General features: G+C 49.1%; 1 protein-coding gene across 2 annotated transcripts in view; it reads right to left on the bottom strand.

Annotated features, from left to right (window-relative positions):
• Nucleotides 1-13931, bottom strand: part of Kirrel3 (kirre like nephrin family adhesion molecule 3) — a 562840-nt gene that overhangs the window by 25987 nt on the left and 522922 nt on the right. For both annotated transcript variants that reach the window (XM_076924603.1, XM_076924604.1), the window contains exons 6-7: nucleotides 10145-10295; nucleotides 3420-3525 (exon numbers count right to left, since the gene is read on the bottom strand). In XM_076924603.1, coding sequence (XP_076780718.1) covers nucleotides 3420-3525; nucleotides 10145-10295 — 257 coding nt within the window. The remainder of the gene's footprint in view (nucleotides 1-3419; nucleotides 3526-10144; nucleotides 10296-13931) is intronic.

The following is a 13931-nucleotide window of genomic DNA, read 5'->3' as shown; positions in this document are numbered from 1 at the left end:
GGGAGAAGCTCAGGTAAGCCTTCTCTGCACTTGGTGCTTATAGCATATAGCTTGGGCTGGCCCCGTATCTGTGCCCAGGGATTCCAGTTCAGGTCGGCAGGCTGTCTTTCTTTGGGGGATCCTGGAGAAGTTGGGAAGTTCTTCCCTCTCTTCCTGGGGCACTCACTGGGCAGCTTAGGGAGGGCCATGCTCATCAAGAACAGCCTGTCAGAACATCTGGGGCCCAGCAGGCCTGTAACCTAGAACTCCAGGGTCTGTGGTTGTACCTTCTAGACCACGTTTCCTTTTCTTTTTACCGAAAGAGGAAGAATTAGGATATACCTTGCCATAGGAAGTTTTCTGCCTCTGAAGAGATCTGAACCAGCTCACCATGAGATTCCAAAGGAGGGAAGGCAGGAAGGATGCTCTGACCATCCTGTTTCATGGTCATGGAAGGAGGTGGGAGTTGCCTATAGGACTGGATTTCAGAGGGTTGAACCCAGGGCTTTTGGGAAGGTGACTCCCCTCCCCTAAGTGCTCATATCTCGACTATCCAGTTTTTCTTTTCCTCTCTTACTCCCTTTATACATTAAACATATCTCTGAAGGCCCTTCAAGAAGGACATGAGCTAAGAATATCTCATTCTAGTCTTGGGCCACAGAGACTGGGATCCAAAGAGCAGTGTCCTGCTTACCCCACATATTCCCTCCCAGTTTGTGGCTCAGCCGCCTCTGCTGGGTCTCCCACCTCATCATCATCTCTCCCAGATCCTGCTTGAACTGCCTCAGCTTAAGCCTTTTCAATCAATGTCTAATTTGGTCTCAACAAATGTAAGAGGATTAATTATTTATATCGCAGAATCAAGAGACTCAACATGTCACAGCTGCAGGTTGGTGTGTCAGTCTTACATACTTCATGTGGGTAGTTGTGTTCTCTTTAATCCCATATCTGCCTAAGACCTTGGAGAATAAAGCCCAGAGCATTTCTTGTTGTTCTTGAGCCTGCTCCCTGGGTTCCTTCAGGCAGTGGAGTGGCAGCTTCCATGTGCCGTCAGATCCCATCCCAGGGTAGGGTTGAGAAAGGATACATGTCTAATTTCAGAGATTACAGCCTCTTTAGACAGAGCCAGGGAGCGGGGGGGGGGGGGGGGGGGGGCTGGGGAGAAGCAATCAAGATAAACGAATGGAAGAAAAAAAGATCCCTGTAATCTTGTCAACGTCATTTGGGGAAAAACCAATGTACTTATGATAAAGATTTGTTTAAGGCGTTTTCTCCTGACACTTCGCGCTATGTGGAAAATGAATCTGGGATGCTTCTGGCAAGACCTCGTTGGGGTGGGGATGGGCTGAACACGAGCCCCAAGTCTCTTCTTGCCTTTACAGCTCAGCCCAGTTTTTCCACCTCTTCTTCAGGGCCAGAAGAGCTCCCAAGTTCTTTTGAGGCCTAACGCAAGTCCAAGATGGTCCTTCCACAGCTAAAGAAACTTCAGCTAATCAGAAGGCTCTAAGAATTGGTAGTCAATAAGAACAATGACCATCTGCATGTAGCCCAGTCACTCGTCTCTCTTCTTTTACCAGACACTCATGTAGGATTCAGAATGCTTCAGAGTAGGAGAGGGAGGGAGGGAAGGGAATCCCACAGAACCCAATAGTCTAGGGGAATTGCATGTTCTGTGTTCATGTATTATTTCATTGTTAGCTTGAAGAAGTACAAATTTCAAAGAGAAAGAAAAGCTTTAATTTCAACTAGCTGCCATCTTTTCCTCACCTAGATTTGCTAGTTTGGTCACACTTATTTCAAAATGACGTCCCCAGGTATGCCATACTCTCTCCTTCTTCTTGCTATTCTGGGTTTCTGAGTCTGGCCCAGCAGTTGGGTACCCTGCTGAAGTCAGAAGGCAGGTAGAGGACTTCAGGCCTTTGGGTGAAGGCTGCTGACTATCTGGGGCATGCTGCCATGCTTTCGGCTCAACAGATCACTGGGCCCCTAGATAACAGGGAGTCTGGTGGTGACATGGAAATGGGGAGTTGAGTGTCCCAGTCTCTTAGGCTTCCTAGGCATTTGGGGGATTGTGGTGATGGCCAATGGACAGGCTGTCTGCCTGTCTGGTGGGGGATGCTTATGGATGAGAAGGGAGCTGGCTGGCATTTGAAGTGTCTCCTGGGAAGAGTACACCTGTCTAGGGACCCTGAGCTGAGAGCTGGGAGCAGACAGGAGAGAAGCACGGGAATGTCAGGGACAGTTAGTAGCCCAGAGAAAAGCACCTTTTTAGTTCCTTCTGCATCTCCTGTCACTTCTGGATAGTGCCAGCTCCAGAGCAAACCAGCCTCTGGACCTGACTGGACCATAGGATTCCTGGGAATGGGGGAGGCTCCTTATCTTTCTGGTGGATGTCAGAGGCCATTTGATCTTCTTGCTTCCAGTGAGGTGAGGGTTAACTCAGAAGGGATGGATGGAGAGGCTGTAGGCCTTTCTGATTTCTGGCCCCACTGCTGCTCTATTATCCACGCTGCAGGGAACCAGAGCAGTTCACTACGTCCACCCCAGGTCTACCATGGCTTTCTCTGTGGCCCGTTGCCCTTTCTCCCACCTACTGGGACCGTTCAGCCTCATGTCTTCCCTCTCCTCCATATCCCTAGTCATCGCCCTCCTTGGATGGGACCATTAGCACTCTTGCCACTTGCGGAAGCTGCAGCTTAATGGCTCGTGTCCGTAGTGGAAGCGATGTCCTGGGTTCTACCATCAAGTCTGAGTTGGTGGGAAGTTAGAGTCCTGGGAAGCTCTACAAAACATCAACCTTTGAGACCACTTAGTTTCTGCAATGCTGTGTGGTGATATGCACAGGCAGGAAGGTGCCCAGAGGAGCAGCTCTGAAGGTTTATTTGATCAGTCAGATACATGTAAGGAATGCGTCTAGTTTACACCATGCGATACGCTGCATGCTGAGAGCCATAAGTGACTAAATTGCAGCTCTTGCCTCTAAGAAACTTGGTCAGAAGGCGGAGACAGGCATGTGAAAAACAGTGATGCCTTTATCAGTTCTGTGGATGAGGATACAGGGTGAGGTGGTGGCTCTGCAGGATTCCAGGCGCCCTTTGGGCTCTGGCCAACTATACAGTGCTAAGTACACCGACTTACCCATTCTGCTAGCAATTTCAACACGTGTCTCAACCTTGTTCTGTCATTTCAGAAATATGGAATAAACAAGCTATTGAAAGAGGAGGGGCACCCCCTGATTTCTGGCAGAGGGGAGGGGCACTTGAGCTTGAATAAAAGAGAGGGTCTGCTTGGCTAGCAGGTGGTCTGGCTTGTGGGGAAGGGGGAAAGCTGTTTGGACTCCTGCTGTGAAGCAGTATTATGGCCATGTGTGACATCCCACATGACAGGCATGGGGGTGGAGGAGCCTTAGACCAAGCTGTTTTCACAGCAGTGATGCTCACCTGTACTGGGTGACAGCTGGGTTGGCCTTTGCAGAGCAGTGGAATGTGACGACGTTGTCCTCCAATACTGGCTGTGGTTCTACCGACAAGTTGACAAGCGGTGGATCTGCAGGGAAAAGAGACTCACATACAGACAGGAGAAAGAATAGGGTAGGAAGACAGGGAGGGGCAAAACCAGGGCTCCTATCACCCAGGAACCATGATGATGGATTTCTCGGAGAGTGAGGAAGGCCTCAGCAGGAGGTGACTTTGCTTCCTGGAAGTGGCTTCCTCAGATAGTCCTGGGTGCTGGGTGCTGGTCCCTCTGTGACCAGGTCTGAACTGAACTGAACATCCATCTCTGGTGCACTGGCTTTCCAGGTCCCAGATATGTATAGCCTATCTTCAACTTCCACACCAGCTTGAGGGAGTGGTGTGAAGGGCTTCTCAACCCACAGTACAAGCTTTCTGCCTGTGAAATATCTGTTCATTCTCCCCATGTAAAGGTTGTGGGGTCTCTGGTAACTCAAAAGCCGCATTGACATCCTTTCATCTCTGCTGAGTCCTGACTGGTGTCACCAGGCCCTCGGCATCCTGAGCTGGACTCGGTTTGTTTTCTCATCTGACATGAAAAGAAGCCACACTCTGAAGTGCTAAATGGTCTGAGATGGAGGACACAGAAAGTGGGAGATGGGGAGCCCACAGAGGGACCCATGTGGTTTGGTGGTGGCCATGGCAATCTGAGGGAGGCAAAGCATACAACATAGAGACTGGAAGTGGCAATCACAGGGAAAGACAGAGAACCTAGAGAGACAGATGGATGCAGAGATGAGGAAGCATGTGTGTGTGTGTGTGTGTGTGAGAGTGTGTGTGTGTGAGAGAGGGGAGAGGCACACAGACATACCCACTGAGGCTTGCAGAAGGGTAAGAGAAGGAGAAACCTAGAGATGGGGGTAGGGAGGGGGATAAAGAATGAGATGAGGCTGTTCACAGATGCACCCATCATGATACTGTACAGAACGCAGGAAAGACAGGGCGACCTTACACATAGAAAATGATAGGGCATTGAAGAGAAAGAACACAGGAAAATGGGGTGGAGGACAGAGATGGAGAGACAGAGATACAGAGAGAGAGAGAGGGAGAGACGGAGATAGATAGATAGATAGATAGATAGATAGATAGATAGATAGATGATACCTAGGCCCTGGGAACAGCATGTTGGTCTGGTGGCTTTTCCCTTCTCAGGTGGTCAGTCTCACGCTTTCCCCAGAGGTTGGCTCATCCTGATGCCGTACTCCCTGTACCTCCCAAACCTTAGCCCAGCACATCTGGGCATCTTGGCACCCAAAGTACAGGGGAAGGGAGGGTGAGGTTTTCCTCAACAGGGTCTGGAAGCATGGCTAAAATACAGTTCCCGGCTGAGTTAGAGGGCGCTAAGTTCTCATGGCCTCAGTAGCACCTGGGGCTTCATCTCCTGAACTAGCGCCTGGGACTGAGTGGCTGGGTACTAGAAGTTCACAAGGATTTTCTGTGGATTCAGACTCAGAGAACGAAGTGAGAAGCCAGTATCTCAGAGGCTGTGGAGGATACATGTGTGGGGCACCCCAGGGAGTGACTCTATCCTTGTGTTCTTGCCTCCTGGTTCAAGACTAAAGGAGGGCCATGAGAGTCAGACCTAAGTTGTGGACTGAGTTTGGGGATTGGAACCTTTGTGTCCCAGATTTTATCTATGAGCCACTGCTCAGGTTGGGTACTGGGTGTGGGGACATGTGGGTTGCTATCTGCAGGTGCCAGCAAAGAACCCCACTTCTGAGCAGCAGGTGGCCACCTGTGTTTCTGTCTATTCTCCCTACCTTGTCCCCTACTTCCAGAAGGGAGACTGCACACAGGTGGCTCATCTGGCACAGGAGCAGCTGGCCCGTGCATCTTTTTATGTGGGGTTACAGGGAACACTGTGGTGCTATACTGTGGAACTTAAGCCTCCTCCCATGCCCAAGGGCATGGATTAATGACTTGGTCCTCAGAGACGTGTTTCTGAGGGGGAATTGGAAACTTTGAGAGGGGTAGGGGCAGTGGGAAGTCTAATAGAAGTCTTGTGGGGCTTGTGAGACCCCAGTCTCTTCTTCATTCCTTGTTCCCTGGCCCTTGGGGAGGTGCTTCCTCTCGCGCGCACACACTATTGCCATGAGGTGCCCTCTTACCACAGCCAAAACAATGGGGCCACCCCATCATGAGGTGGATCATCTCAAATTGTGGACTGAAATAAACCTTTTTTGTTTGTTTGTTTGTTTGTGTGATTGTTCGTTTTCTGTCTCAGATTTTTGCTACAATGTTAGGAAACGGAATGACACAGGTAGGTATTTCATCCACATCAATTTCGATTTTCAAAGCGAGATTGAAGGGCTTACTAAGGTATGTGTAGCAAGGGATCACCAGGACGCTCTTCTCGCTTCCAAGACTCACAGCAACTCTCCCCGCAAGGCCTATGGAATCTTCCCAGTGGCTCCCCACAGCTTCTGAGGAAAGGCTGACTAGGGAATCTCACCGTCCTGTGCAGGGCAGCCTGGCCAAGCTTCAAGTAAAGAAGTTTGTCCAAAGGAGTTTGCTAATTGCCATTGGGACCCTTGTGTATTGCTAGCCTCACATTGTAAAATCCAATCCTGGTGGGTGACAGATGATTTCAGTCCAACTCTTGCTTGATACGATGGTGTCAGTTCAAAAGTCCCATTACGGGGCTCAGGGAGAGATTTCCAAAGGCTCGTCCTTTTCCTGGTGTTCTTGACAAAGTGATGATTTCTTGGCAAGCAAGAAGGTGGAGCACATACCTACTGGAGGACCCTTTATGGGTTCTCATTTGGTGGATGCCCTGTACACCCCGATATCAGCATCTCCTTCCCTTGTCACACCCTTGGTCCCTAAGGAGAATAGACCCAGAGGGGTCCACTGCAGTCAGTTTCCCTAAGGGCTTAAGGAGAATAGACCCAGAGGGGTCCACTGAAGTCAGTTTCATTTGCATCTCTATCCCCAGGCTCAGGGATGCCACTTCTCTGTTTCTATTTCCCTCCTCAGGATGTGAGTTTCTAGGAGTCTGCCAAGTTCCAGAGGTATAAATAGTTTATGTCATAACCAACTATTAAACATGATTTTAATCCCACTTGAGATGTTGGATGCATAACTTGCAGGAGGGTGGAACTGAGATCACATTGAACAGATGTTACTGCTGAGAGTCTGTTAGTGTTTCCATCAGCAACCTGTGTGTGTGTGTGTGTGTGTGTGTGTGTGCACATGTGCACTTTCAGGGGAAGTGTGGAGGGTGCAGAGAGAAACTTCATGACTCAGTGATTTTATAACACATCCATTTGAAACTTGGCAGCTGGACACAGAGTCCAGATGTGGTGAGGCTTTGGGGGGTGGGTTGCACTTTCTCTCCCATTACTCAATCTGGGGGCTTTGTCTTCCGTTGGGTAACATATAAAGACCAAGGGAAACAAACAACAAATGTGCTTTTGCTGAGTTCGGAGACTTCGTGGTTGACTGAGAAAATGAGCAGGTTTGCAAAGGCGGCTCTGATCCAGCCTGTGGTGTCCACTGCAAACAGTTGAATGCTCACTGAATGAGCAAGAGAATTTGAGAAGAAAGGAAGAGGAGGAGGAAGAAGAGGAGGAGGAGGAGGAGGAGGAGGGCATGGAGAAGGGTTGGACCTTGCGTGTTAGGATAACATAACACACTTCCCAGCTAGGGGAGATGGAGTGTTGGATCAAATGGATACAGCTGTGATGACATCTGGGGAAGGGTCACCACACACCTGCCACAGTGGATTTCAACCACAACATATACTTTAATCAAAATATGTCATGTATGGTGCTAGGAGTAGACATGAATGATGTCATTTAATTCTAACTGCAACCTTAAGAGGTACACGCTGGGCGGTGGTGGCGCACGCCTTTAATCCCAGCACTTGGGAGGCAGAGGCGGGTGGATTTCTGAGTTCGAGGCCAGCCTGGTCTACAGAGTGAGCTCCAGGACAGCCAGGGCTACACAGAGAAAACCTGTCTGTCTCGAAAAACCAAAAAAAAAAAAAAAAAAAAAAAAAAAAAAAAGAGGCCAATCAATAACTGACAAAGCCAGAATTCAAACTAGAGAGAATGCTGGACCACAATCACTATTCTGCACTACCTTGGAAGAATCCCAGGGGGGAAACCTGGAGCCTAGGTCTAAGCATCATGCTGGCCTTATACCCAGGTCCTTTCAGGTGCAGCCTTGTTAACCATGTAGTGGGTCAACCAGCCCTGTGTGTGGAGTGCATCTGGGGGGAGTATGTATTTGAATATATGTGGGATGCTGTCATGATGGCATTCTTATCTAGGTTCTCTTGGGGCAATGGATATCAGTCTGGGACAGAGATGCTCTTTCTCCACCATCTTTCTCTGTCAAGGTCCTGGCTTCCATCCGGGGAACCAACTATGTTTATGTGGGACTCTGTAGCTGTCATAGACTCCTGCCTAAACGGGGCTGGGAGGCAGGAGGACAGGAGTGCCACAGTGTCACAAATGGCAGCCAGGAAGCAAGGGACTTAGACACATTTTTTTCCACCTTCATTTCCCCCAGATTTGGGTTGTGTCAGAGAGAGAGAGAGAGAGAGAGAGAGAGAGAGAGAGAGAGAGAGAGAGAGAGAGAGAGAGAGATCTCAGCTTTGATTGCTCTTATAATAGGAAGAGATCTTGGATATCATTAGCAAATCAGACCAGAGGTTGGAATTATTAGAGTGAAGTGACAAGTCTGGAGCCACTCAGTTCACAGCAATGTGTCCATTCTGAATGTTGAACTACATGCCAAACTAGCATCTTAACTGCTTTCCAAAGCTGGGTTTTGCTCTAGGCACAGTTGCTCACCTGCTGGGTGATGCTAAGACCCAGGGTGGGATGGAGGACCATTGCCTGGGGTGAAGGACCATTGATGGGGATGGGGGAACATTGCCTGGGATGGAAGAGCATGGCCCAAGGTGCTTCTCTCCGGTCTCTTTTTTGTTTTGTTTTGAGACAGGGTTTCTCCCTGTCATGCCATGTAGACATGGATGTCCTAGAACTCTGTACATAAGGCTGGCCTCAGACTCACAGAGATCCTCCTGCCTCTGCCTCAAGTACTGGGACTCAGTCCAAGTACTGGGATTAAAGGTGTGTGCTACCATGGTCTGGCTCTTCAGTCTCTGTTATCTCCCCAGCCTTGGGCTTGGTAAGGGCTCTGCTGCCCTCATTCTCACTGAGTGAGGAATAGAAGGAACAAGCTTGGTGTGGGGCAAGGACTTGTTAACAGCAAGTGGCAGTACAGCTAGAGGAGAGGAGAGGAGAGGAGAGGAGAGGAGAGGAGAGGAGAGGAGAGGAGAGGAGAGGAGAGGAGAGGAGTTGTTTGCCAGGGTGTTTGGTCCTCACCCAATACTTAGCAAACATATCTTCTTCCCTCTGCATTTTAAAGGGTGTCAGTTAGGATTTGCTCAGAGGAAACTTCTGTCCTCTGGCTGTCAAAACAGGCTCTGAGAATCCCAAGACACAGTTCCTTTAGCCCTGAAGAGTTGTGTAGAACACAGAACTCAGAAGCCCTAAATGAGCCAGGGCTGTTAGAAAGTGTTTTTAAATTCATCAGCCTTATGAAACTGGAGAGATGGCTCAGTAGTTAAAAGTACTCGATGCATAAACAGGAGGAGGAGATTTTGAATCCTAGCACCCACTAACCAGGCTGGCATTGTGTGTACCACTGTAACTCCAGCTTCAAGGAGGACATAGATAGGAGAACTGGTGGGTTTTGCAGGATATTTGATCATGCTGTGAACCCTGAGATTGTGTTCTTTACTGAAAAAAACCCGTTTCTAGTTGTGGTGTGGCTCAACTTTAAACACATACCTTTAATCCCTCTGGCCAGAACACAGAAATGTACTTAGTACACACCTTTAATCCCAAACAATGAAGACAAAGTTAGTTTGTAGAAGGAAGCATCCATGTTTTGAATGGAATGTCTAATTGAGTGGCAGTCAAAGTGATGCAACAGAGAAAGATTTGACAGAGTAGGATGTGCCTAACTCTCATGAGAGGTATGAGAAGCTACTTAAGAGAGAAAGGAGGCATTTTACTGGGATGGTTGTACAGAGACAGGTTACAGAGAGAGGACAAGGTGGACACAGGTGAAGACAGAACAAGCCAGAGAATGAGAAGGACCCAGAAGATTAGAACAGATTGCTAGAGTTAGTTTAAGACCAAGCAAGAGAATCTGAGAGAGAAGTCGAATTGAATCAATCAGTTTGGAGAGGAGTTTGATCCCGAATAATTGAATTGAATCAGCCAGTCAGAACAAGAAAGAACACACTTATGGAGCAACAAATCTCAGAGGCTGAAAACATTCTAGACCTAGATAAGATTGTACAGAGCCTAGAAGCTTCCAGGACTAGGCCTAGGTTAGCGGACTGAGGCAGTAAGCCTTGGAGACAACAGTCACCCAGGCAAATAACATTTACAGTTACTGTTGGGGTTAATTTTAGCCTAGCAGAGAAAACATATGACCCAGGTTCAGGGAGTGAGGTTGCCCCAAAAGAACAGGCAACGTTGATAGAAGAGGACATCCAACAACCCCTTCCAGCCTCTGTGCACACACATGCACAGGTTATATGAACCTGTATGTACACATGCCCATGCACCCATGTGGGCTGGCTCCAACCTTGGGCCTGGCCAGGCCAGAGAGGGTCAATTAGTACTCACGCTGGATGTCTATGGTGACCGAGGTCTCCTTTCCCCCGGGGATGGCTTTGTTGGTGGCTCTGCACACGATACTCTGTCCATTTTCTACGTCTCCCGGGGAGATGAAGAGGGTGCTGACGATACTCTCACGTTTGCCGTCTCGAAGCAGAGTCTGGAGAGAGAGGTGGTGAAGGAAGAGAGGGCCTTGTGTTACTGAGCTGAGATGGCCTGAGAGTGAAAGACAGACACAGCTCAGAGAAGAGAGAGACGTGGATGGCAAGCATTGGAAGGGTTGGCTCAGGGGACCAGGGCTCCAGTCTCCATGCAGAACCGGGCAGTTCCATTATAGCCCTTGCCTGGCTATATGCTGGATGGTGGAGGGAAAGGGAACTAGAGAGATTGTGAAAACAGCCTAGACCTGCAAGCCAGAAGCTCGGCAGACACCAGTATTAGCTTAACGGAAGCCAGATCTTGGGTAGAGCCTCTTTAAAACTTAACCAACTGTCTGTTGGTTCTGCCCCTGGTGCTGGTGACTCTCAGGATCTGCAGCCAGCAAGGGGAGGCCTTGCAGCAGACCGAAGGAATGAATCTGCGGAAGGGTGGCACATTTAAGGGAACTGAGTTAAGGGTAAATACAAGTAGGATTGTTGGTCGTCTGTGTGGACACACCTTTGATTGTTTGCCTAGCAAGCCTTTGGGCCTTCCTGAATCATTGTGCCTCCTGATCTCATTAAAGCTCCCACCACGCCACAGCACGGGCGGATGCCAATGCTTTCCTTCTGACACAGACAAGGCCCACCAAGGCGGCAAAAACTTTCCCAGACTCATGCTCAGGTTAGTGGTAAACGTAGCATTTCTGCGAAGGATTGCCCCTGCTCCCAAACATTGTGTCTACCCCAGTCTTAGAATAGATTCATTTTCAGATAAGGCCATTCTTGATTTAGAACATATCCTTTCCTGAAAAGGAGACAACACAGAGAGGCTTAGGGAACCTATGAAGTAATGATCACAGAGAAAGAACACTGGGAGCTGCCAGGAGCTAGAAGAGGCACGGAAGGCCTCGGCACTGTGGAAGCCACACAGCTGGGTTGGCAGCTTGGTGAGTTCAGACTTGTTAGTCTCTACAACCCCAGCAATGTTCTCCCCCTGCCCCCAACCCCTTTTGGTTTTCTTGAGATACTGTTTCACTGTGTAGCTCTAGAAACTTGCTCTCTAGACCAAGTTGGCTTAGAACTCACAGAGATCCGTTTGCCTCTGCCCCTCAAGCTCTGGGATTAAAGGCGTGCGCCACCACCGTCTTAGGTTTAAGCACCGAGTTGTGGTGCTGAGCTATGTGGTATAGCTGCACCAAGAGATGAGCGCAAACCATGATTCAGTCTCTGCTCTTCCTTCCCGGGTTCTAGCGCTGGCCTTGAACTAGTTCTTCCATATGGCTGAGGCCTCCTCCTCCCCCTCCCCAGCACCCCAGCACTCTTCTGTCTCTCTGCAGACAGTTCTCCACCAGTTTGAAATCCACTAACATAGGCACACATAGGGGATGGGGTGTAGGCGAAGGACCACCGCAGGTTCGACTGGAGTCTGTTCAGACTCAAAGGCTTCCCCTCTGGGAAGGGTCTCGACATTCTACAGGGAAAGGGTGCCAGACGCCATCTTGTTTTACTTGGACTGGAGCCCAGGGAATAGATGATTCTACTTACTGAAAGGCTCTCATAAAATAACAATGGCTTTGTATCTCATTCTCAGAATTGTTGCAAGGAAGAAGCATTTCACAAGTGAACGCTGAGCTCAGAGTGAACTTGGCCGGCAGGGACTCGCCCTTAAAAGTAGGTTCCCCTGAGGACAGACTCTTTGATGAGCACCTGACCCGGGCTTTACAGGTGACCAAGTCCCACAAAAGCCAGTTACTGAGCTAGTTGACAGCAGCTTATAGGCTGCCAGAACCCGTCTTCTAGGCCCTCAGCTTGACATGGCCCTTTTAAATTTGGGGCCAAGCATGCGGCCTCTGAAATGAGTAGAGCGTAGTATGAGCCTCTGGAAACGTGGTTCCTACTGTAGGTCAAGCCAGTCTATAACATTCTAGAGCAAGACAGAACAGAGGCACAGCCCTGCATTTCCTCCTGTAATTGTAAAACTGGCCAGATTTGGGTTCTGCGGCTTGAAGCCTAGTATTTTCTATTCTGTCAGGAGGGGTGTCAGTCCTAACTCTGTGCAGAGGGGCTGATAGGGATGTGGCCTGTTCCAGCAGTCCAACCGGCCAGTCTTAGTAGCCCACAGTCTGCAGGTCAGCCTCTGGGCTAGGGGCCCAACTGGAGGTCTCAGAATAAGGCTAGAGTGAGTATAATTTAGCCCCGGACCAAAGCCAGTGTGTGGGGGGAGCTGCAGCCGGCACCCTCTTTGGCTTGGGGCTGCTCAGCAAACCTCATCGCCTCTATAAATAGCTAAGTGATAATAAGAACAATTTCCTGGATGAAAATAAGACCTCCGGGTAGAATGGGGGAAGGAGGGGAGGGAAGAGGAGGGGGTAGAGTGAGTATTGTTCTTCTGCATCCTTTCCTTTTCTCTTCTGAGGTACTAACAAGGGACATTTACATAAGTTTGACTGGGCCAGGAACCCCTCAAACTGAGGGCTTTGGACATGGTGGTGGGAGTGGGGCTCTGAGGATGGGGGTGGAAGAGGAGCCGAGAGGCCTCGCTCTAATTAGGCCCTCTGACTGCTTTTCCTCTTCCCCGGCCCAGCGTGTTCCTCCGCCTCGGAATTATGATTAATGACACATTTACTGTGTCCAGGCGGGTGCTTTTCTGGGAAATAAAAATTCTGGTTCAAGTTGTTTGTTCCACCTAATTAGAGACAAAGGAAGATGTGTTCATTAAACAAAGAGGAAAATGAGGGGAAGGCAGTGCCTCAGCAGTGAACCACCCTTGCAGAAGGCTGGCCGTGTACCTGGCTCTGGCTCCCAATTCTCAGAAAGACCTCACAGCCTGGGCAGCAGCCCCGTGGAGGAGGCTATGTCTGCTGGCTCCTCAGGCAGCTCTACTGACACACCTGTGGACTGACTGGAGCGGGAAGCCTGAAGCTTCAAGCCCGCAGAGGTGCGAGGTGGCCAGGCGGCTGTTTTGGGAGTGGTCCTGAGCAAAGCTTTTTGCTTCCTTCCCTTTTGCTCTGTACCCCAGATTCCAAAGAAAATGTGTTAAATGTGAAAAATGATTAAGGTTTTTGATTTTTTTTTTTTAAAAGCTTGATAGAACCCAGAATGTGTGGTGATCACCAGGATGGGTGATAACTCTTCTCATTCTCATCCTGTGCATCAGCTATGGGGTTTACATTGTAGGAAATTGAGATGTTTGACTAAAAATCCAGGATGTCTAGGCTGGTCCCTGCTCAGTGAATAGCATTTTTGTTTTGTTTTGTTTTTTTGTTTTTTTTTCTCCAGCATCCTACTGTATCTCCTTTCTGTTCTCTATAAAAAAAAATATCTTTTATGCACCCGTGTCCTTAAGATGGAGTCTGAGGATGACAGGCTCCTTCATCTTTTCAGGACTGACCCTTGGTTAAGTGTGACTTCTCCACTCCCACTGCTCCCCACGACTATCCTGAGTATTGTCTTTTGAGTGGTGAGTGGATGGTCGGTCCCTCAGTCTGTTTTGAATTTCCTTCTTCATTTATCTTTTGCTGTGTTTCTCTTTTCTAAGTTTCCTCTGTCGCTTTTCTCATGTACAGACAAGGCCCTGAGACTTAGCAGCCTTGAAGGTGTCTTCCAAATGGGACGTTTTATCATTTGCAGATTCCATCAGAGACCTGCTTCCTTGG

The sequence above is a fragment of the Arvicanthis niloticus genome, chromosome 26 (assembly GCF_011762505.2).
Source record: "Arvicanthis niloticus isolate mArvNil1 chromosome 26, mArvNil1.pat.X, whole genome shotgun sequence".
NCBI lineage: Eukaryota > Metazoa > Chordata > Mammalia > Rodentia > Muridae > Arvicanthis > Arvicanthis niloticus.
This window is presented reverse-complemented; position numbering and strand designations above follow the sequence as displayed.